The 25,173-nt window shown below is 41.9% G+C and overlaps 1 protein-coding gene across 32 annotated transcripts in view; it reads right to left on the bottom strand.

The window, feature by feature from the left end:
• Positions 1-25,173, bottom strand: part of Zdhhc8 (zinc finger DHHC-type containing 8) — a 296,396-nt gene that overhangs the window by 17,330 nt on the left and 253,893 nt on the right. For 15 of the 32 annotated variants that reach the window (XM_073975899.1, XM_073975889.1, XM_073975898.1 and 12 more), the window contains exons 8-9: positions 11,399-11,646; positions 6,526-6,711 (exon numbers count right to left, since the gene is read on the bottom strand). In XM_073975899.1, coding sequence (XP_073832000.1) covers positions 6,526-6,711; positions 11,399-11,646 — 434 coding nt within the window. Of the gene's footprint in view, positions 1-633; positions 1,028-6,525; positions 6,712-11,398; positions 11,647-25,173 lie in introns of those variants that run through there. The other 17 variants (XR_012411645.1, XR_012411652.1, XR_012411647.1 and 14 more) reach the window with 2 other exon arrangements.

The raw sequence follows: 25,173 nt of genomic DNA on the forward strand, positions 1-25,173 counted from the left end.
GCTCGCTGTAGATGAAATAAAATGAAGTCAAATTTCTCTTTAAAGTACCAACAGGTAGAAAAATTAATATCTTATAGAGCAATCTTATATAAGACGTCACCGTCTTCTTAAAATATTTTATAAAATAATGGCGTTGAATGAAAATAAAATGAATGTCAAGCATAAAGCAAATCATATTTAGTATGGACAAGTGGATTGGTATATACCACAATCATATTATCGAAACATAGCTGTGTGTTTAAAGCTTGACACAGATTAAGCTGAAATTGTAGCTACAGAATTTGTGAAAACTCCAAAAACCGTAATACGAAGAGAAATTTTAATAAAAATGACTGTGCATAACAACGAATAAATGCAAATAACAACATTTGCATCATAATTTAGGAAAGATTTGAAATCTCAAAATTTGTTCATATAAAAATGTGTAACTGTAAACCCCATTAAAACTTATGTGGTGGTAAAATGAATGGCCAAAAAAGTTTTTTTAAATATTTTTGAAATGAATGCGTTGAGACGAATGACACAAGCATAAAAGAACAACACGTGAAGTGAAAGATAATCAACGAAAATGGACGAGAGACAATTTTTGAATTAAAAAAAAATAAGCAAAATAAAAACCAAACTTAAACTCACCTCCATTAGTTATTTTTGATTTAGGGTGGTGAACCGAAACATAGAAAACAGAAGGTAGAGTAGAGCAGAGAGATGTGTGGAGTAGAGTAGAACGAACGAAAATATTTATAGACGAAAAGATGTTGTTTTTTTATTTTTGGACGGAGTTATTTTAGCATTAAACAAAATATCTTTTCTACAGAGAAAGAAGAGTAGCAGGAGGAGGAGGAGGTGGTGTATCAAAATTTGTTTATACACGGGCTTTTTTCTTTTGAGGTGAGTAGTGGAGGTGTGGTGTGTCTGTGTGCGCGCACTCACTCGCTCTCTTTCTTTCAGTTTCTTATAGAAATATACATTTGATTTATTTCTTTTTTTTTCATATATATTTTACATAATATTGGTTGATCATTTTTGGCTTAAAAAATAAAGAGGAATAGAAGGGGGAATTTGTTTCATTAATAAGAAATACACATAAAGTAATATAAAAAAAAAAATAATATTTAATAAAAACGAATGCGTAAAATTGTTTTGTATGAGAAAAATAATGAAAAGACGAAAAATAAACAAAGTGTTTTTTTTTTCAAGAAGAAAACATCATCTCACTTATACACTGTTTAACCTAAAAGTATGCTTTCATTTTTTCACTTATATTTCCTGTTAAAAGAAGCGTAAATAATATCGTGTGGTAAACCTCTGCTAAATAATATCTCTTTACGTTTTCAAAAAAATAAAAGATCCCGGTGATAATGAAGGTATATGTGGAGCATGATTAAATACATATGTACAAATGTGTTTTTGCAAAGAATTCCTTTTTCTATACGTGATTTTAATTTTCTTTAAACAATAGAAACATTTGTTGGGGTTTATTATTTGGACAAAGACCACTATCGCCCTTTCAAACCACATATTGTGTACTGTATAAATTCCAAGGTCTTTAGAATGAGTCAAATTTCCACATGGTAGACGTTAAAGTCATGGTATAACTTATCTAGCCTCTCACAATATTTACTGGTCCTCTTTTGTCTAACGCATCTGTATAGATATATTGTGAAATAGATTTTCCATTCGTTCAGTCCCTTCAAATTGGATCTTAATCGAAGATAATAGAAGAAGAGCGGGAGGATAAAAGCCGCGCAAAATAATGTTGATGTCCCTCATAGACATTTTAAGGATCACGATTTGCATCAGGAATGTACACAAGCTGAACAGAAAAGGTGAAATTTTTGGCATTGACGGACGTACTTAAAAAGTACAAATATTGTGTGAATCCCAAGGCGGCGTGTTCTTCGACACCGGATTGACCGGGAACCAAACTACATCAATCTCTCGACTGCATCAAATCGACCCGAAATCACACATTAGCCAAATCAGAATAACTGCTAAAACAACAACAATGATTACGTTGCCGAGATAATGTCATGAGAATGAAAGTTGTGGCGTTCTGCATTTTTCACCCAAATATGTAAGTATAGGGTGCTACCGTGGTGCAATGGTTTGCACCCCTACCTTGCACGCTGAAGGTCGTGGGTTCTATTCCCAGGACAGGAAACATCAACAATTTCAACGGTGGCAATCCCACGGCAGCGGGTTCTTTCGTACCGGATTGACCCGGAACAACACAAAACCAATGTTCCGGCCAGCGGCTGCCACCTCAGTGTACATACGTTTGTATTTGTTTCGTTTTTCTGTGTTGGGAGCAGCATATCCCGGAATGCTTGCTCCGAATTCTTTTGGTCCGTGCCGGGACGGAGGAAAACCCAGGACCAATATATCTGTGCTCAGTTTATCACATCCAACCTTCGGTGAGATGCAATAGATGTCAGGAGTGGGTGGGTGGGTCTAAGGGGTTGCTCTGGACTTGCCCACGTGAGGGACTACGACAGGGACTATGTTGCTGCATGCTGCGTGAACAGAGTCCACAGTGAGTCGTCGGATTACGGAACTCCCTCGTCGTCTGACTACGAAACTCCCCCGCAGTCCCCTCAACAACAACCGCACTCGCAGCCTTTAACACCAGCCGTTGTTGTCCCAATCCCAGAGAATGCATCCTTTTCGCAATTTAATTGCAATGGACTCCAAGGTAAGATCGAGGAAATAGTAGATTTCATGAGTCGGAAGAACATCAAGGTCGCTGCGGTGCAAGAAACCAAGCTCAACAACTGTAGCTTACAACATTGTGATGGTTACAATGTGCTAAGGAAAGATCGCGTCAGAAGTGGAGGTGGGGGATTAGCTTTCCTATTGCACCAGTCTGTCCAATACAGACCTATCTCGCTTGAGCCTGTCTCTTATGACCCGTACATGGAATGTAGGGGGGTAGCAGTCAGGTGTGGAACTGCCGAGATAGAGTTGCTGAACGTATACATCCCGCCGAGAAATAGCTGTACCTCAGATGATGAGCTTCGCCGAACCAATCCCAATGACCCCAGAGTCAGGGAGCTGACACTGGAAGTTAACAGGCTGGTCGGCGAGCATAAGCGGAACAAATGGTTAAATCATCTGAAGAGCTGCAACATTGGAGCCGGGATATGTGAATTGTGGGCAACGGTTAAGTCACTCTCGAACCCTGGAAGAAGGGAAGATAGGACCTCAGTCACGTTTGGCGACGTTACGTTGACTGATCCGAAGACGTGCGCAAGTAATTTCAATCGACTGTTTGTCGAGCCCCCCGAGAGTGACAGGGCGAAGAGCAGAGTGTTACGTCGCATTAGATCTGTTCCTGCCGAGGATGATCCACCACAGTTTACAATGGATGATGTTGCGAATGCCATCAGGAACGCTAAATCATCCAAAGCGTTGGGCCCTGACGGAATTTCCATGGTAATGTTGAAAGAGCTGGACGAGCCGGGAGTGGAGTATCTCACTAAAGTTCTCAACCTGTCGCTAACCACCCTTATTGTTCCCGAAGTCTGGAAAATGGGCAGGGTGGTCCCGCTACTGAAGCCAGGCAAGGATGCCAGCAAAGGTAAATCGTACAGGCCGATATCGCTTTTGTCACCTGTAGCGAAGACCCTTGAGGTCTCAGTCCTATCCACCATTCGAAATAGCTATCAAGTTGCCGATCATCAGCATGGATTCCGTAAGCAGCACAGCACGACAACTGCTCTGCACGCCATTACCACACATATTTGTCAAGGACTCAACCAGAGTCGGCCGTGCGATAGAACAGTGATGGTGGCGCTTGACTTATCAAAAGCCTTTGATACAGTCAGGCACTCCACGCTGTTTGAGGACATTGAGCAGACAACCCTCCGGCCAAGCTTGAAACGTTGGATAGTCAATTATATGTGTGGACGCCAGTCGTACGTGGAATTCAGGAATAAGAAGTCCAAACCCCGTAGAGTGAAACAGGGAGTTCCCCAAGGTGGGGTGATATCTCCGGAACTGTTTAACCTCTACCTCTCCTGTATTCCACCCCCTCCAGACGGCATTGAGATCGTGACGTATGCGGATGATTGCACGATCCTGGCGTCGGGTCCTTTCCTGATGTCATCTGTGAGAGACTGAACAACTATTTAACCGATCTTACCACCTTTATCGATTCGAGGAATATGCAAATTTCCCCCACAAAATCTACAGCCACTCTGTTCACCACATGGACAGCGCAGTTTGGACGTGAGTTGAATATCGTGGTCGACGGTAGCAGAATTCCGACCACAAACTGCCCTAAAATTTTAGGGGTCACATTCGACACTACATTCACGTCGTGCGCGCACGCCACAGCTATCTGCGACAAACTGAAGAGTAGGAACAAGGTCCTCAAGTCCCTAGCCGGCAGCACTTGGGGTGCAGATAAAGAAACCTTGTTGACCACATATAACGCGATAGGTCGGTCTGTGGTAAGCTATGCGGCGCCAGTCTGGTCCCCGAGATTATGTGATACGAATTGGAAAAAGATTCAAACTTGCCAGAATGCCGCCCTGAGAACAGCAACAGGGTGCCTCCTCAAATCTACAGTGGACCATCTAGATGAGGAGGCAAGATTCTTCCAGTACGACAACATAATGAGATGCTATCGTTGCAGTACTTGCTCGGGTGTTATCGTGAGAGCCATCCCAATCACCATTTGCTGGCCACCGATACACCCAGACATATCAAGAAGGATATTCATGCTCTAGAGACGACGGTCCAACAATATAGGCATATCAGACAGGTTTGAACAGCATTCACACGGACACAGTTGCTAAGACCAGCTGCCACGACAAACCAGAGTAGTTTTGGCTCAATTACGCTCGGGATATTGCAGTCGCCTAAATTCCTATTGGGCGGGAATTGATCGCACCGTGCAAGACATCTGCCCAGTATGCGGCATGGGCCCGCACGATACTAAGCACCTATTCAACTGCCCCGCCAAGCCTACTCATCTGACTCCAGTGGATCTGTGGTTACATCCCATCGAAGTAGCCAACTTCCTGGAACTGGAGATATACCCAGAGCCAGATTGGACAGGAGAACGAAAATACAAACATAATAACAAACACTGTTACAACAACAACATTTCCTGAGTATTTCAGCCATGTAAAACATCTCTACAAGTGGTGTCTTAAGACACGCCGTTCGGACTCGGCAATAAACAGTAGGTCCCATATCATTGAGCTAATATGAATCGGGGTGCACTCATTGATATGAGAGTAGTATCCCTTGTCCCGTATGGGTTGTTTGTGAAACAATTATTATTATGTAAGTATAGAAAAAATACCTATTTTTTTCAAATTATTCCCCAATTATGGAAGTTATGATAGAAACTTTGAATCGATAAACAATATGCGATTAGAAAACAGAATAATTTTGAATGCAAAAACACATTGTTTTGATAAAATGTTAAGATGACAATGGTAATAACCCAAGTATAAATGAAAATGAATGAAGCAACAGAATACGCCTAAAAATATGCAATACAATTTTATATTGCAACCAATAAAGCTGCTGTAAACTGCAATAACAATAATAAAATGTCTCACAACAGTAATACATATTTAAATTTTGTTTAAAAAATTGTTTTTTGTTGTTTAAATACAACTATTAATCAAAACTCTACCTAAAACAAACAAAAAAATCATAAATTCTACTCAAAAGTAAAGCTGCTGCTGTGCGTTTTAGTAGTTTTTAACATTTTCGTTTAACAAATCTTAACCAAAAGAAAAGATAATTATTTTTGTGTTTCAACAATTCAATAAATATGATGCTGCATACTTTGCCTCAGAACAACACACACACTGAGATAGAAAACAAAACGGAAACAATTGTCAACAATGTCTGCTGTTAATTACCGATTATGTTGGCACAAAGAAAATGTGGCAAATTCCAGCTATGTCCATCTTTGTTTTTTTTTTCACAAATTTTGTTTGAATTAGTTTTTGGGTTTTGATTTTTGTTGTTGTTAAAAATGCGTGTAATTGTTGTTAAATGCAAAGGATAGACAAATAATTAGGGTGAGAAGATTTTGGGAATTTTTCAATTGTTGTTAAAAGTTGTGGTATTAATTTCAATTTTTGGGATATAGTGGTTGGGAGTTGAATTTATTTGCATGTTGTACATTTGTGTGTGTGTGTTTTTATGGGTTTTGTGGTAAAGTGTGGATTTTCATGTTGTCATAAGGAAACATTCATTCACATGGGAACATTATCGTTGAAAATTTTGAATTTTTTGTTTTTTTATCATTTGCAGAAAGAAGAGTTAAATAAAGAAAGCAAAATATTTGTAAAAAGGATTTGAAATTGAAAGATTGAACTATATTTTTGTTTTTTCTTTGTTAAAGGTAAACAAGTGTATAGGTGTGGTGGAAAAAGAAATGTACAGGTGTTTTTTTGTGGTATAGTTGGTGATGGTGGCGTTAATTGTATTGACACTGAATGCTTTGTTGTGGATGTATATGTGTGTGTGGGTGAGTGAGGGCATAAAATATAAACTTACCTTCTAACTGGACTAGCCATTACTAGTGGAGTGGCTACACCCAGAGGTTTCATGCGTTGCTGCATGGTGGGTGTAGCCGTTGTCCCCGTACGATTTTGTGCTTGTTGCTGCTGCTGTTGTTGACTAATGTGATTTGGATGATCTGGCGACATGGCATCATTAAAACCACGCTGTGGATCTAGACCCCTGGGAGGTAAAAAGAAAAAAATAAATGGGTTACTCTTAAGCTACTTAGGTATGATATTTATGCAGGTATTCAATGTAGAACAAATTAACCGAGAATTTACGAAGTTAAATAAAGTGACAATGTTAAATAAATTATTCACGAAGTTAGAAGTGATATCCACGATATTAGCTAAAATGTCTAAGATATTAGATAAATTATCTTCGAGACTAGATAAAATTATTCACCATGTTAGGTAAGATATCTACGATATCAGATAAGGTATTCATGGTGGTAGATAAATTAGTTATACAAAATGGTATAGAATAAGTATTGAAGTTGTACCAATTACACTGCGGATTTGAAATAATTTTTCTTTTGGATAAGTGTTAGGAGTTCTTATAGATAAACACAAGGGCGACCAAAAAAAAAAATTTTTTTTTGAACTGCTACCCCCTAATTTTTTCCATTTGATAGAAAAACCGTTTATATTAAAATTTACGGCGAACGGTTAACGTTAACCCTTTGTTTCCATAGTAATTTGTATGGGGCCAATGGTACATTTTCACGAAAATTCTCTAAAGGGCGCAATTATGGTCCAATCGATAACATAAAAAAACCTTACCAGTTCATTGTTGTGGCTAAAAAATATGTCCCAAAATCAGCCAAATATGCATATACGAGCTATATTAAAATTCGACAATGAACTGGTAAATTTTTTTCATCGATTGGACCATAATTGCGGCCTTTAGAGAATTTTTATGAAAATTCAGCTTTGGTGGCCCCATACAAATTACTATGGAAACAAAGATCGCTCGGTTGGCACTTACTTACTTAGCTGGCCCATTACAGAACATTTGTTCTATAGGCCGAACTAAGAAAAGATCTCCATTTATCTCTGTCTATTGCTGCTCTTTCTGGAATACCGCGCCTTGTCATCTCTTCATCCACTTGTTTGCGCCATCTATTCTTTGGCCTGCCAATTCTGCGTACACCGCCAAGCGGCTCCTATTTATACGCCTTTTATTTCATCCTTATGGTATGGCCTAGCCAACGCAATCGTTGCATCTCAATACTTTTAACTATATTGATGTCGTTGTATAGCAAATACAGCTCGTGGTTCATGCGACGTCGATATTCACCGTCAACGCAGATTGGTCCGTAGATCTTTCGAAGAATTTTTCTCTCAAACAAACCAAGCACTGCCTTATCTGCTTGCGCAAGTACCCAGGCTTCGGAACCATACATCAGCACGGGTAATATCAGTGTTTTGTAAAGCGTTATTTTTGTTTGACGAGATGTGGTTTTCTTTTTAAACTGCTTACCAAAGTAGCATCTGTTAGCCAATACAATTCTTCTTTTTATTTCACAACTGATGTCGTTTGTTGTGTTTACGGCGGTGCCGAGGTAGACGAAGCTTTTTACTATCTCAATATAATAGGAACCAACTTCCACAGTCGGTCCGATCTCTATGGACGCATAGCGCGTCGACACCATCAACTAAGTCTTCCCGCCGTTTACCGCTAGACCCACTTTAGCAAATTCCCCTACGACCTTCATAAAGGTATCTCTTACTTCTTTTACGGATCGTCCCATGATGTCTATATCATCAGCATAAGCAAGTAACATGTGGCTATTGGTGTAGATTGTGCCACTTCTTTTAACGTTTGCCTCTCGAATAACCATTTCCAGCAGGATGTTGAAGAGATCACACAAGAGGCTGTCTCCTTGCCTGAAACATCTTTTGGTACAAAATTCTTCGGTGGTGTTTTTTTCATATTTTAACTGAGGATCTCGTGTCAGTTAAAGTCATTTTACAAAGCCGAATGAGCTTTGCGGGGATACCAAATTCAGACATGGCCTGGAATACCTTTGAACGTAGTAAGCTGTCGAAGGCTGCTTTATAATCGACAAAAAGGTGGTAGGTGTCGATCTGCATCTCTTGGGTCTTCTCCAGGATTTGCCACAGGGTAAATATCTGGTCAATGGTGGACTTGCCAAGTCTAAAGCCGTATTGGTATGGTCCAATTATCTCGTTGACCATAGGCTTTAGTCGTTCGCACAATATCCCTGAAACGATCTTGTAGGCAATAGGGAGTAGACTTATGCCCCTATAGTTAGAGCATACAGTCTTATCTCCCTTCTTGTGGACGGGGCACTGGATACTCAGGTTCCGATCGTCGGGTACTCGTTCTTCCTGCCAGATGGTGCTAACTAGCTGATGAATACACCTTATCAGCGTGTCGCCTCCGGTTTTGAACAGCTCGGCTAGTAAACCATCGGCTCCTGCTGCCTTATTATTCTTCAGCCGATTTATTGCTGTCCTTACCTTATCTTGGCTGGGCGGTATACATTCAATACCATCTTCTGGGATTGGATCTGTGGTATCTTCGTCGTCTTCGCTGCTATTGGATACCAACAGATTTGAAAAATGCTCTTTCCATATCCTGAGCACACTATCTGTATCAGTTACCAAATTACCTTGCTGGTCTCTACAGGAGGATGTGCCTGTACCAAAGCCATCAGTTTGATGCTTGACTCTTTGGTAGAATTTTCGGACTTCATTCTGGCTCCTGTACATCTCGATTTTTTCACACTCCCGCTTTTCCATCTCTCTCTTTTTCCTGCGGAAAAGACGTTTCTCCTCTCTCCTTTTCTCCCTGTATCTCTCTCGTACGCTACGCGTTGCTACGGATTGTAAAGTAGCCCTATATGCCGCATTTTTCTCTTCTGTGGCAACACGACACTCCTCATCATACGATGGATTCCTTGGTGGAGGTCTCTGGTATCCAAGTATGGATTTTGCGGCTGTTTGCATGGAGTGGACAATGCTTTGCCATTGCGCTGATATGTTATCGGGATGAGGAGTGCTTTGATTAAGCAATTGGGCTAGTTGAGTGGAATATGCTGTGGCTATCTGTTGTGATTGCAGCTTACCGATGTCTAACTTTCGTGTTGTGTCTATTCGTACTTTGTTTGCCACGTTTAAGCGGGTGCGTGCCTTTGCTGCAACAAGGTAGTGGTCCGAATCAATGTTTGCGCCTCGGAACGATCGTACATCCAACACGCTCGATGAATGTCTTCCATCTATCACAACATGATCAATTTGATTACTTGTTCTTTGATCTGGAGACAGCCAGGTGCCCTTATGAAGATCGAGACGATTAAATCTGGTACTGCTAACTACCATGTTTTTTGCCGCTGCGAAGTCTATCAGCCTCATACAATTGTCAGATTTGTCACTGTGGAGACTGAATTTCCCGACTGTTGGGCCAAAGATATTCTCCTTTCGCCTAGAATGACTTTAATGTCATGGGCAGGTCATATGTTTCTTCTAAGCGCTCGTAGAATATATCTTTGGTCTGTTCGTCATTTTCTTCAGTGGGAGCATGAGCGCAAATAAAGCTGATGTTGAAGAATTGAGCTTTTATTCGAATTCCAGCAAGTCTTTCATTCACTGGGGTGAAGCTTGATACCAGATGTTTTAGCCTCCGACTAACTACGAATCCGCAACCGAACTCATGCTTTACGTCATGGCAGCTATAATACAATGCGTCACCTTTAGGTGTTGTTGTGACGCCTTTCCCAATCCATCGTATTTCCTGTATGGCAGTAATATCGGCCTTGTAATTTTCAAGTACGTCTGCCAATGCGAAGACTGCACCTTCTCTATAAAGAGTGCGAACATTCCAGGTTTTAACGTTCTTATGGGTGAACGCGCGGCACATGTTAGCTCACTACCTTTAGCGGGTGTTAAAGGCAGTTCCCCAGGTGACATCACGGGGAGGTCAGTGTCCACTTGGGATGAAAGAGGGACCAAGATAATTCATATTCAAGCTATATCGAAATCCGACAAGGATGATTTTAGGGGTATGAGTCCAATTTTTTTGTCGCCCTAATGAACACTTTGATTTCCTCAAAGAGAAATTGCTACTCCTCGTGGAGGAGCTATGAAAAGACCAATTGCTCTTCTATGGCAAGGCCAATTTCTCTTCTATGAAAAGACCTCTTTCTCTTCTTTGAGAGTATCAATTGCTCTTCTATGAGATGGCCAACTGCTCCTCTATGAGAAGACGAATATCTCTTCTATGAGAATACTAATTGCTCCCTATGAAAAGACCAATTTCTCTTTCTCACTTGAAAGAGCAATTGCCCTTCTAACAGAAGAGTAAATGGTCTTCCCACAGAAGAGCAAATGATCGTCTCATAGAAGAAAACAGAATATTTTCATATTTAGCTGTTTCTGTAATATAATTTCAATTTTTTTTTTTATAAAAATAATAGATGTAAATTGTGATGATCATACTACAAAATTAATCCTTGATCTCATTCTCAGTCTTTGATTTTCGGTATCCCTGCAAAATCAAAATAAATCGATCTTATGATGGGAGAGAAGAAATTTATTTTCCCCTAGAAGATCAGCTTCCGGTCTTCGCATAGAGCTAAAGCGATTCACCTTCTCATAAAATATCAGCAACTAATCTTCTCCGAGAAGCAAAGTTGGTTTTCTTCCTGGTTCATTGAATAACCATTGGTCTTCTCACTGGTGACCAATAGGCCTTTTTATGAATGAGAATTTTAATTTCTTTGTAGACTATTGATGTTCTAGTGGGCGAATAATGGGGCTTTTCTCAAAGAAGATCACTTAAGCTACGTTAGACTTATATCATTCTTATGTATAATAATATATCTAATATTATTTATCCTTACCTTTGTCTTGCCAAGGGACTGTGTCGGGGATGATACATGCGCATGTGACGCGGTGAATCACCGCCACCATTATTTTGTCCAGCATTACCCCCCTGACCCGTTGGTATTGTCCCATTGACATTTTCCATTTGGGGTAAAAAGAAATTTGTTGAATTGTGTCGTTGTAGTGGCGGTGTTGGTTCACAATCTTGACTCTGTGATGCTTGTGGTTCCATATCGGTATCGGAACATTCACGACCGGGCGATAACTGTTTGTGAGTTGTGAATGGTTGGGTGGGTAATTTTTGTGAAAATGAAGAGAGAAAAGAGAACAAAATACACAAAATATAATTGAAATAAGCGATGTTACACTTTTGTATGTTAACTTACAGTTACATATATATTTAATTTAGATTAATTTAATTAATAAAAGACATATGACATTAATTATAAAAAATATATATGTAAATAACAAAACATAGAATGAATGAGAAAACGACAACAATGAAATGCGAACTGTTCTATGTGATGGAAGAAAATAAATTGTAGTGATTAAATCCTCTAAAAATGTTGTGATTGACAGACAGTGTGGCCTATGAGACAGATTGATTAATCTTAAAAAGAATGACACCAAGGTGCAGCTGCTTGATTAAAAAGGCATTGAAATTCCTTCAGGCAGAATGAAGACAACGGCCATGGCTTACAGAATTTAGAAGAAAAGAAGAGAAGCATTCAAAAGGTTTTTTTAATTAAATTGGAATTTTTGCTCCCGAGTAGTATGCGTTGTCGGATGGTATAAAACCAGCTATGCTTCAGCAGACGGCGGACAAGGTGTTAATAATCCTGATGGAGATTATAAGGGAAATTTTAAAACTATAGACTGAATAGGGGGCAGGGTACCTATTCTGTAACTTTTTAACAACTTTACTCATTGCTTATTTTATAACAATTTCATTTGTTTGTTTTGTAGTTGTTACAAAAACAAAATAAATTTTAACAACTTTTCAATCGATAAAAGTTACAGAATAGGCCTGCAGTGAGTCTATCATCCTTGACTTTGATGACACTGGAAGGGTTACAGGACGTTGAAATTGGGACCCATTTAATTTCTATAAAAAAATCACGGCAAGTCCATATTTACATTAGACAATTTTTCTTGCGGCAATTGTCAGTTTGATGGAGAGAGGGGTTAGACATATGGTAACCCTTTGCCTCTCAACCTACCAATTGACAATTGCCGCAAGGAATATTGCCCTATGTAAATATGGACTAAATATTAGCATGCTTACATCAAGGATGCAATCCCACGGCAGCGGGTTCTTTCGTACCGGATTGACCCGGAACAACACAAAATCATCGTTCCGGCCAGCGGCTGCCACCTCAATGTACATATGTTTGTATTTGTTTCATTTTTCTGTGTTGGGAGCAGCATATCCAGGAATGCCTGCTCCGAATTCTTTTGGTCCCTGCCGGGACGGAGGAAAACCCAGGACCAATATATCTGTGCTCAGTTTGTCACATCCGCATCTTCACCCACATTCAACCTTCGGTGAGATGCAATAGATGTCAGGAGTGGGTGCATCTAAGGGGTTGCTCTGGACTTGTCCACGTGAGGGACTACGACAGGGACTATGTTGCTGCATGCTGCGTGAACACAGTCCCCATTGAATCGTCGCCTGATTACGAAACTCCCTCGTCGTATGACTACGAAACTCCCCCACAGTGCCCGCGACAACAACCGCACACGCAGCCTTTAACACCAGCCGTTGTTGTCCCAATCCCAGAGAATGCAATTCAGAGAATCCTTTTTGCAATTTAATTGCAATGGACTCCGAGGTAAGATCGAGGAAATAGTAGATTTCATGAGTCGGAAGAACATCAAGGTCGCGGTGGTGCAAGAAACCAAGCTGAACGACAACCACAGCATAGAGCATTGTGATGGTTACAATGTGCTAAGGAAAGATCGCACCAGAAGTGGAGGTGGGGGATTAGCTATCCTATTGCAGCAGTCTGTCCAATACAGACCTATCTCGCTTGAACCTGTCCCTAATGACCCGTACATGGAATGTATGGGGGTAGTAGTCAGGGGTGGAACTGCCGAGATAGAGTTGCTGAACGTATACATCCCGCCGAGAAATAGCTGTATCTCAGATTATAGGCCCAGAAACGACCAGAGAGGCTGAGCAGATTGATAGCTCTACGTTTTGCACGGTCAATGAGGAGGTCCTACCAGAATTAGAGGAGAGTGTCACAGTTCGCCAGACATAACCATCGTGTCACCTGGTCTGACAAATGACGTTACCTGGCAACCCGTAATTTCCCTTCGATAAGACCATCTCCCCATAATTGTCTCCATTAGCAGACCACCCGACTTCATCTCCTCTGAACGCCGCACGTTCGTCAATCATAAAAAAGCTGATTGTCCGAGTTTCAGAGAGTTCACCAATCACCGCTTCAGAGAATTGCCCAATCCTTCTGATGTTCGGGTAGCGGAAAGGACGTTCCGAGACATCATCACTGCTGCAGTCGCTCGCCATATCCCTGCTGGTCGAATGCCCGAAGTAAGACCAAACTTTCCAACAGAGGCGACGGGATTAGCAAATGAGCGTGGTGAGCTTCTTCGTGCCAACCCCAATGACCCCAGAGTCAGGGAGCTGACACTGGAAGTTAACAGGCTGGTCGGCGAGCATAAGCGGAACAAATGGTAAAATCATCTGAAGAGATGGAACATTGGAGCCGGTATAGGTGAATTGTGGGCAACGATTAAGTCACTCTCGAACCCTGGAAAGGAAGGACCTCAGTCACGTTTGGCGACGTTATGTTGACTGACCCGAAGAGGTGCGCATGTAATTTTAATCGACAGTTTGTCGAGCACCCCTAGAGTGACAGGGCGAAGAGAAGAGTATTACGTCGCATCAGATCTCTTCCTGCCGAGGATGAACCACCACCCTGATGGAATCTCCATGGTAATGCTGAAGCAGTTGGATGAGCCGGGAGTGGAGTATCTCACTAAAGTTCTCAACTTGTCGCTAGCCACCCTCGTTGTTCCCGAAGTCTGGAAAATGGGCAGGGTGGTCCCACTACGGAAGCCAGGCAAGGATGCCAGCAAAGTGAATCGTACAGGCCGATTTCGCTTTTGTCGCCTGTAGCAAAGAAACTTGAGGCCTTACTCCTCCCCAGTATCAGAAATAGCTATCAAGTTGCCGATCATCAGCATGGATTCCGTAACAAGCACAGCACGACAACAGCGCTGCACGCCATTACCACATATATCTGTCAAGGACTCAACCAGAGACGACCGTGCGATAGAACAGTGATGGTGGCGTTGGTGGCCTTTGATACAGTCAGGCACTCCACGCTGTTTGAGGACATTTAGCAGACAACACTCCGGCCAAGCTTGAAACGTTGGATAGTCAATTATATGTGTGGACGCCAGTCGTACGTGGAATTCAGGAATAAGAAGTCCAAACCCCGTAGAGTGAAACAGGGAGTCCCCCAAGGTGGGGTGGTATCTCCGGAACTGTTTAACCTCTACCTCTCCTGTATTCTGCCCCCTCCAGACGGCATCGAGATCGTAACGTATGCGGGTGATTGCACGATCCTGGCGTCGGGTACCTATCCTGATGACATCTGTGAGAGACTGAACAACTATTTAACCGATCTTACCACCATTTTCCATTCGAGGAATATACAGATTTACAAAATCTACAGCCACTCTGTTCACCACATGGACAGCGCAGTTTGGACGTGAGTTGAATGTCGTGGTCGACGGTAGCAGAATTCCGACCACAAACTGCCCTAAAATTTTAGGGGTCACATTCGACACTACATTCACGTCGTACGCACACGCCACAGCTATCTGCGACAAGCTGAAAAGTAGGAACAAGGTCCTCAAGTCCCTACCCGGCAGCACTTGGGGTGCAGATAAAGAACCCTTGTTGACCACATATAACGCGATAGGTCGGTCTGGAGCTATGCGGCTTCAGTCTGTTCCCCGATATTATGTGATACTAATTGGAAAAAGATTCAAACTTGCCAGAATGCCACTTTAAGAACAGCAACAGGGTGCCTCCTTAAATCTTCAGTGGACCATCTACATGAGGAGGCAAAAATTCTTCCTGTAAAGCAACACAATGAGATGCTTTCGTTTCAGTACCTGCTTGGATGTTATCGTGTGAGCCATCCCAATCACCATCTTGTGGGTAGGCCCGGCCCATTCAGGGAGATCAGGAAGGATATCCATGCTCTAGAGGGAGAGGTCCAACGATACAGGAGAGAACCCCTAGATCAACAAGCATATCAAGCAGGATTGAATAGCATTCACACGGGCGCAGTTGCCAAGACCTTAAGCAATTATAGTGTGAATAAAGTACTCGGAGTACATCCTCCATCTATCGCAGCTGAGGAGCGTCAGCTGCCACGACAAACTAGAGTAGTTTTGGCTCAACTGCGCTCGGGATATTGCAGTCGTCTAAATTCTTATTGGGCGGAAATCGATCGCGCCGTGCAAAACATCTGCACAGTATGGGCCCGCACGACACACAACACCTTTTTAACTGTCCCGCCAAACCTACCCATCTAACTCCAGTGGATCTGTGGCTACGTCCCATCGAAGCAGCCACTTTTCTGGAACTGGAGATAGACCCAGAGCCAGATTGAACAGATGAACGAACAAATAAACATAACCAAAACACTGTTACAACGACAACAACAACCCGTAGTAGCTCCGACCGGGTCGGGGCCCTCAAACTCTAAGGCTGGCGGGAGCAACTTGACGTCGACTTGTACCCCGGCCAAGGTACCACAGAAGCCTGCAATAAAGGCATCTCTGTTATCGAGGCTAGGGCCCAAGTCGGCCTCATCGATGGTAGTAACATCCTCTCAAACAATAAAGCACGGCAGCACCGCAGTGAATCAGGTGGACAGTCAGGCCGTTGTGACAACCTCCTCTATGGATAAGGGCCCTACTCCAGAACCTACTTCACGCCAGGCGAATGTGAAGAGGAATAGATCTTCGGAGGAAGCCCATCCCACCCCAAAGGGGACCATGGATCAGCGAACTGGGTGGGCATCGACTTCAAATGCGACAGTACCAGCTGATGCATCTCGGAAAATTCTCTCACGGGATGCATCCGGTGGTGCCGGCCATTCGAGAACTGAACATTCTAAGATGGCTAACCCAGATGACCTTCGAGTAGCGGTGATTGACAAAACTGATCCAGAAGGAAGGATCAGCGAAGAACATTGGCTGCTGGTGGAAGGTCTCCTGCGAGTGTGAAGAGGAATAGATCTTCGGAGGAAGCCCATCCGACCCCAAAGGGGACCATGGATCAGCGAACTGGGTGGACATCGACTTCAAATGCGACAGTACCAGGTGATGCATCTCGGAAAATTCTCTCACGGGATGCATCCGGTGGAGCCGGCCATTCGAGAACTGAACCTTCAAAGATGGCTAACCCAGATGACCTTCGAGTAGCGGTGATTGACAAAACTGATCCAGAAGGAAGGATCAGCGAAGAACATTGACTGCTGGTGGAAGGTCTCCTGCGAGTGTGAAGAGGAATATATCTTCGGAGGAAGCCCATCCGACCCCAAAGTGGACCATGGATCAGCGAACTGGGTGGGCATCGACTTCAAATGCGACAATACCAGCTGATGCATCTCGGAAAATTCTCTCACGGAATGCATCCGGTGGTGCCGGCCATTCGAGAACTGAACCTTCTAAGATGGCTAACCCAGATGACCTTCGAGTAGGGGTGATTGACAAAACTGATCCAAAAGGAAGGATGAGCGAAGAACATTGACTGCTGGTGGAAGGTCTCCTGCGAGTGTGAAGAGGAATAGATCTTCGGATGAAGCCCACCCGACCCCAAAGGGGACCATGGATCAGCGAACTGGATGGGCATCGACTTCAAATGCGACAGTACCCGCTGATGCATCTCGGAAAATTCTCTCACGGGATGCATCCGGTGGTGCCGTCCATTCGAGAACTGAACCTTCTAAGATGGCTAACCCAGATGACCTTCGAGTAGCGGTGATTGACAAAACTGATACAGAAGGAAGGATCAGCGAAGAACATTGGCTGCTGGTGGAAGGTCTCCTGCGAGTGTGAAGAGGAATAGATCTTCGGAGGAAGCCCATCCGACCCCAAAGGGGACCATGGATCAGCGAACTGGGAGGGCATCGACTTCAAATGCGACAGTACCAGCTGATGCATCTCGGAAAATTCTCTCACGGGATGCATCCGGTGGTGCCGGTCGTTCGAGAACTGAACATTCTAAGATGGCTAACCCAGATGACCTTCGAGTAGGGTGATTGACAAAACTGATCCAGAAGGAAGGATCAGCGAAGAACATTGGCTGCTAGTGGAAGGTCTCCTGCGCAGGGTCGTCTTGTCTGACAGTGTAGATAAAAGCAAGACGTGCTTTGGCGGTGTAGGTTTCCACATTACGCCAGCGTTAAACATTAGTACGGCGGAAATCTACCTACCAGAGAGATGAATGGGCGCATGGTGAACACTTTTCGGATAGATTGGCCATATACACTGATGGCTCAGGAACTTAGTATTCGGCTTTCATATGGATGGAATAACAATTATAGCGTTTTTGAAGCGGAAATCTTTGCAATAGTGAAGGCCCTTGAACTGATCCGTAATGGTTTAGTTTGTGCGGATAGGCGAGTAGTGCTGTTTGTTGACAGCCAGCTCTTAAATCCTGCACAATAAAATCAGGAAATTGTTCACAAGTGTAGATGTATACTTGGCAACATTCAAAACTCAGTTGTCTTTTGCTGGGTACCCCTGGACACTGCAACATTGTGGGTAATGAAATCGCTGACGAATTGGCTCGCACAGGCTCTAAATCTGAAATTACTCAGGCAGAATGCTGTGTGAGGCTGCCGTTGTGTCATTTCATTGGTGAGCTCATAAAGTTCTACTCGGATACATCCGGTCGAGCTTGGCATGAGTAACCGATGTGTCGGGTGGCTAAACTTATCTGGCCAGTTATATCGACACGTAGAACCTTATCACTATTTTTGCTTAGTAAGTCCGAGATCAGAATCGCGATAAGTGTAATTACTGGACACTGTCGCATCAGGTCAAGAACTTGCAAGTGGGACGGTACCGGCATTGACTTCTGTAGGCTTTGTGTGGATGAGGGAGAGTTAGAGACGATTGAGCATCTGCTATGTCGCAGTCCAGGGCTTAGATATACCAGACAGAGACTATTGGGTGACTACGAATTCTCTACTCTCACCGAAGTCTCATCAGCAGATCCTGCAACCCTTGTCCGTTTCTCAAAGTCGTGCAAATGGCTTTGGGAAAACAGTGCTATACCCATACAAAATTGAGAGTATCGTTTTTATTGGGTGATTTACAAACGTTTAATTTTCATTCGCTTCAATCTGTATTATTCACGCTATCTACCACACTATCATCTTCTTCTACTACGAACCCTTCGTATCTATGTATCTCTTTATTTCTTTCCAATTTCAGGATGAACACAATGGACCTATGGTCACCGAGTGAAGCGGCTATGATGAATTCTGGTCGCGAATTCTTAAACCTAACCTAACCTAGCACGCTTACATCAAGGACAAGTCTGCTTAGTTCATGAGTTGGTTGGGCATGTCGTGCAAAATATGGAAAATTCAAAATTTAGTTTTGCGACTTTTCTCCATATAGAGGGGCTTGCAATACTGTAAGGTTCGAATCCATCCATAACGCTCTCAGCAGCACAGGAATTTTAAATGTCTTGCTATGGTCTTTTAGTTGTTGGCCAGCGGAATAGTTAAAATTTTCTGAATGACAACCAGAGAAAATCAAAGGAGTTGCTACTCATGACAGCTGTAAATGATCATCCCCAATATTAATCACATGGAACTCATGACAATCTATTGAATCAAACTATTGCATTGCTAGTGTAAATGCGACATGAGTTTTGAATATTAAAGCTCTGTTCCTTTACGTGCAAGAATCTTCAAGTTTTACACATTTTTAATCGAAAAGTGTTCCTTTACTTGATACAATTGATGTGAGAGCAGTTGACAACTTTTGCCACTTTTACCATTTTTAAAAGTAAAGGAACAGACCCTGAATAAACAAATTAAAATTGCGTGTGTCAAATAAAATCGTGAATTTTAAAACAAAACAAAATTAATTTTTATATAGTTTATATTTTCATTATTTTTTCCACTAAAATACTAATAACGATGCAACTTGAATATGAATAAAATGTAAAGAGGAGAAAAATACACGACTTTACAAACAAAAATATAAAAAATATGGAATATTTTGGAAATTGTATACAATAAATATGTATCGTATGTATGTAATAAAATGTTACAAAAATTTGAATGTTTTGAAATAACGAAAAAAACGAACATTTGACAACTATTTTTTGTTTTCAAAATGATGCCAATAAAATTATAAAAAAAGAAGTGAACTTGAGGAGGGGGCGAAAAAACATTAGATATGAATTTAAATTTTCTTTTTAATTTGAGAAAAAAAACCAAATCATTTTCAATTATTTCTTAATAAAAGAGTGAAGAAAGTAAAATTAAAAACAGTTTACCTTTTTTGTTCTGATTTGAAGTACGGTTGGTGCTTTCACAAAATTCACGCGTTGTGAGAATTTGACCAATTTTTTATCGACTTAAAATTTTATACTTTTGTTGTTTTTACACAATTCAAATATCAATTTCATTACAGAAAAAATACAATACAAATTCTAGGCAGCAATAAATAAATACATAAACCACAATCGAAACAAAAGAAAAAAAAACTAACAAACTAAATTTTACTTAAATTGCTGAGCCAAAATTTTTATTTTATTTCGAAACAAAAACTAAGTAATTCCAAACAAAAAAAAAATCCACATGCAAATAGAATATAAATAACAAGAAAGAAATAAATTGTTTGGGTGCCAAAAATATTAAAAAACAAAAATAAACAACTACAAATCTGTGACCAGTGGCTGTGAAAAGAACAACTCAAGTGGAAAAATTTAGTGATTTGCAAACAAATTCAATTGGAATTGATTTGTTTACAGTTTCTTTTGGTGCGGTAAACCAGTGCAAAAAATCGTAACATTTTAAGTTTATTAAAATATCAACAAATAAATAAACCGATTAAATTTATTAAACAAAAAAGATTTACATGTCTCGGTGTTGGAATTAATTAAAATTCTAAAGTTTTTGTATAAAGAATAATATTTGAAAATAATAAAAACCTTTAAAAATGAGAATTTATAAAGGCAGGTGAAGGTGAAGGCTAAGCGTGCTGGATGTGACTAGAGGCGTCATATAAGGCCATGGTTTTGACTTCCGGGGAACCTAAACCTACAAGCTCCAGGGCATACGAAAGCCCGTGGAGGTGCGCTAGACGAGCTGAAGTGTGTCTTTAAAGTCGAGCTGGAGGGAGTCATTATAGACGAGCTGAAGGTAGTCTTCATAGACGAGCTGGAGGGAGTCTTTTTATAGACGAGCTAAAGCGAGTCTTTATAGACAGCTGGAGGGAGTCTTTATAGTCAAGATGAAGGGAGTCTTTATAGACGAGTTGAAGGGAGTCTTTATAGATGAGCTGAAGTGTGGCTTTATAGACGAGCTGAAGGGAGTCTTTATAAATGAGATGAAGGGAGTCTTTATAGACGAGCTGAAGGGAGTCTTTATAGACGAGCTGAAGCAAGTCTTTATAGACGAGATGAAGGGAGTCTTTATAGACGAGCTGAAGGGAGTCTTTATAGAGGAGCTGAAGGGAGTCTTTATAGACGAGCTGAAGGGAGTCTTTATAGACGAGCTGAAGGGAGTCTTTATAGACGAGCTGAAGAGAGTCTTTATAGACGAGCTGAAGGGAGTCTTTATAGACGAGCGGAGGAGTATTTATAGACGAGCGAAGGGAGTCTTTATCTGCGATATGTAGGGAGTCTTTATAGACAAGCTGAAGGGAGTCTTTATCGGCGATGTGTAGGGAGTCTTTATAGACGACCTGAAGGGAGTCTTTATAGGCGACAGAAGGGAGTCTTTGTAGGCGACAGAAGGGAGTCTTTGTAGGCGAGGTGAAGACAGTCTTTATAGACGGGCTGAAGGGATTCTTTATAGGCGATCTGTAGGGAGTCTATATAGACGAGTGGGAGGAGTCTTTATAGGCGAGCTGAAGGGAGTTTAATATCGGCGATCTGTAGTCTTTATAGACGAGCTGAAGGGAGTCTTTATAGACGAGCTGAAGGGAGTCTTTTTAGACGAGCTGAAGGGAGTGTTTATAGACGAGCTGAAGGGAGTCTTTATAGACGAGCGGAGGAGTATTTATAGACGAGCGAAGGGAGTCTTTATCTGCGATATGTAGGGAGTCTTTATAGACAAGCTGAAGGGAGTCTTTATCGGCGATGTGTAGGGAGTCTTTATAGACGACCTGAAGGGAGTCTTTATAGGCGAGCTGAAGGGAGTATTTGTAGGCGAGGTGAAGACAGTCTTTATAGACGGGCTGAAGGGATTCTTTATAGGCGATCTGTAGGGAGTCTATATAGACGAGTGGGAGGAGTCTTTATAGGCGAGCTGAAGGGAGTTTAATATCGGCGATCTGTAGTCTTTATAGACGAGCTGAGGAGAGTCTTTATAGACGAGCTGAAGGGAGTCTTTATAGACGAGCTGAAGGGAGTCTTTTTAGACGAGCTGAAGGGAGTGTTTATAGACGAGCTGAAGGGAGTCTTTATAGACGAGCTGAAGGGAGTCTTTATAGACGAGCTGAAGGGAGTCTTTATAGACGAGCTGAAGGGAGTCTTTATAGACGAGCTGAAGGGAGTCTTTATAGACGAGCTGAAGGGAGTCTTTATAGACGAGCTGAAGGGAGTCTTTATAGACGAGCTGAAGGGAGTCTTTATAGACGAGCTGAAGGGAGTCTTTATAGACGAGCTGAAGGGAGTCTTTATAGACGAGCTGAAGGGAGTCTTTATAGACGAGCTGAAGGGAGTCTTTATAGACGAGCTGAAGGGAGTCTTTTTAGACGAGCTGAAGGGAGTCTTTATAGACGAGCTGAAGGGAGTCTTTATAGACAAGCTGAAGAGAGTCTTTATAGACGAGCTGAAGGGAGTCTTTATAGACGAGCTGAAGGGAGTCTTTATAGACGAGCTGAAGGGAGTCTTTATAGACGAGCTGAAGGGAGTCTTTATAGACGAGCTGAAGGGAGTCTTTATAGACAAGCTGAAGAGAGTCTTTATAGACGAGCTGAAGGGAGTCTTTATAGACGAGCGGAGGAGTATTTATAGACGAGCGAAGGGAGTCTTTATCTGCGATATGTAGGGAGTCTTTATAGACAAGCTGAAGGGAGTCTTTATAGACGAGCTGAAGGGAGTCTTTATAGACGAGCTGAAGGGAGTCTTTATGGACGAGCTGAAGGGAGTCTTTATAGACGAGCTGAAGGGAGTCTTTATAGACGAGCGGAGGAGTATTTATAGACGAGCGAAGGGAGTCTTGATCTGCGATATGTAGGGAGTCTTTATAGACAAGCTGAAGGGGGTCTTTATCGGCGATGTGTAGGGAGTCTTTATAGACGAGCTGAAGGGAGTCTTTATAGACGAGATGAACGGAGTCTTTATAGACGAGATGAAGGGAGTCTTTATAGACGAGCGGGAGGAGTATTTATAGACGAGCGAAGGGAGTCTTTATCGGCCATATGTAGGGAGTCTTTATAGACGAGCTGAAGGGGTCTTTATAGACGATCTGAAGGGAGTCTTTATAGACGAGCTGAAGGGAGTCTTTATAGACGAGCTGAAGGGAGTCTTTATAGACGAGCTGAAGGGAGTCTTTATAGACGAGCTGAAGGGAGTCTTTATGGACGAGCTGAAGGGAGTCTTTATAGACGAGCTGAAGGGAGTCTTTATAGACGAGCGGAGGAGTATTTATAGACGAGCGAAGGGAGTCTTGATCTGCGATATGTAGGGAGTCTTTATAGACAAGCTGAAGGGGGTCTTTATCGGCGATGTGTAGGGAGTCTTTATAGACGAGCTGAAGGGAGTCTTTATAGACGAGATGAACGGAGTCTTTATAGACGAGATGAACGGAGTCTTTATAGACGAGATGAAGGGAGTCTTTATAGACGAGCGGGAGGAGTATTTATAGACGAGCGAAGGGAGTCTTTATCGGCCATATGTAGGGAGTCTTTATAGACGAGCTGAAGGGGTCTTTATAGACGATCTGAAGGGAGTCTTTATAGACGAGATGAAGGGAGTCTTTATAGACGAGCGGGAGGAGTATTTATAGACGAGCGAAGGGAGTCTTTATCGGCCATATGTAGGGAGTCTTTATAGACGAGCTGAAGGGGTCTTTATAGACTAGCGGTTCCAATCCATGAAAATGCATATTTTTGCAATTTAATTGCAATGGACTCCAGTCATCCCAACAATCAAGAACCCCAAGGAAATACTGGGCGTAACCTTTGATAATATTTACCTCTTTCGTAAACATGCTGAGATCGTGGCTGCGAACGTGGGGAAAAGGAATAAAATCCTTAAAGCTCTCTCAGGCAGCACATGGGGGAAAGACAAGGTGACCATCCTGACCACTTATAAAGCCATAGGTCGTCCCCTTCTAGATAATGCAGCTCCTATATGGACACCAGTTATCAATGATACGCAGTGGAAGAACCTTCAAACGGTCCAAAACACGGCCCTGCGCATTGCAACGGGGTGCCACTCCAAGGCACCCGAAAACCACCTCCACCATGAAGCCAAGCGTCTCCCGGTGAAACTACACTGTATCCTCCTAACAAGGCAACACACAATTAAATGCCAAAAATTTGACCACCCTAACCGTTTGGGCTGCAACAGATCCCCATCCGAAAGACATTTCCCACCATCCATCAAACGATGATATTCAAAGCGCCCTCAAACAGGTTCACACAATGACTGTGAATATTTTACCCGATTTTCATAAATTTTTGTAGGATTCGTTTTTTAGTCACATCAAAGAAGTGGTGAAATATTCTCATCGCTTGTTCTGTAGCCCCATACATCACGGTGTGCCTTAACCAAATTTAAATGGAAGGTGCTTACACCTGGGAAGTTTTTGCAGATTCTGAAACTACAATGCTCATAGATGAGAAATCTCAAGAAACAAAAAAATATAGCCGGAGGGATTTTCAAATAAATCGCGATTTAAGTTCACATTTTTAGGGGTTCTTAAGGTTTTTACGATTTTGCTTGGAAACCGCGATTCCCATGTAAATGGACCTAAGGAAAATGTTGTAACTGTGAAAATTCTCCATAAGATTGACCTCTATAATATTTTCGTAGGTTTTACCGTTTTTGAGATATAGAAGTTCAACTTGAGACAATGCACTGACTGTATCCCCTCCTTATAAAACAATATCATGCTCAGTGCGCCTTAACTAACTTTTGATGAAAACCGCTTACACATGGGAAGATTTCGCTGATTCTGAAACAGCAAGGTTCATAGATAAGAAAAATAAAAAATCAAAAGAAAAAAATCGCTGGAGGGATTTTTAAATAAATCGCGATCAAAATTCATAATTTTAGGGATTTTTTGGGTTTTCACGATTTTGCTTGGAAACCGCAAGTCGTATCGAAATGAGTCTAAAGAAAATGTTGTGGCTGCGAAAATTCTCTATAAGACTGACCTTTAGGTTTTTTCGTAGGTTTTACCATTTTTGAGATATAGAGGTTCAGTTCGAATTTTTAGGTTTTTATCTTAAGTCTTCAAGATTTTGCTTGGAAACCGCAAGTCATATCAAAATGGGACTAAAGAAAATGTTGAAGCTCAGAAAATTCTACAAGATTAGATGA

Source organism: Musca autumnalis, unplaced genomic scaffold (assembly GCF_047663935.1).
Source record: "Musca autumnalis isolate F117 unplaced genomic scaffold, ASM4766393v1 scaffold_3, whole genome shotgun sequence".
Classification (NCBI taxonomy): domain Eukaryota; kingdom Metazoa; phylum Arthropoda; class Insecta; order Diptera; family Muscidae; genus Musca; species Musca autumnalis.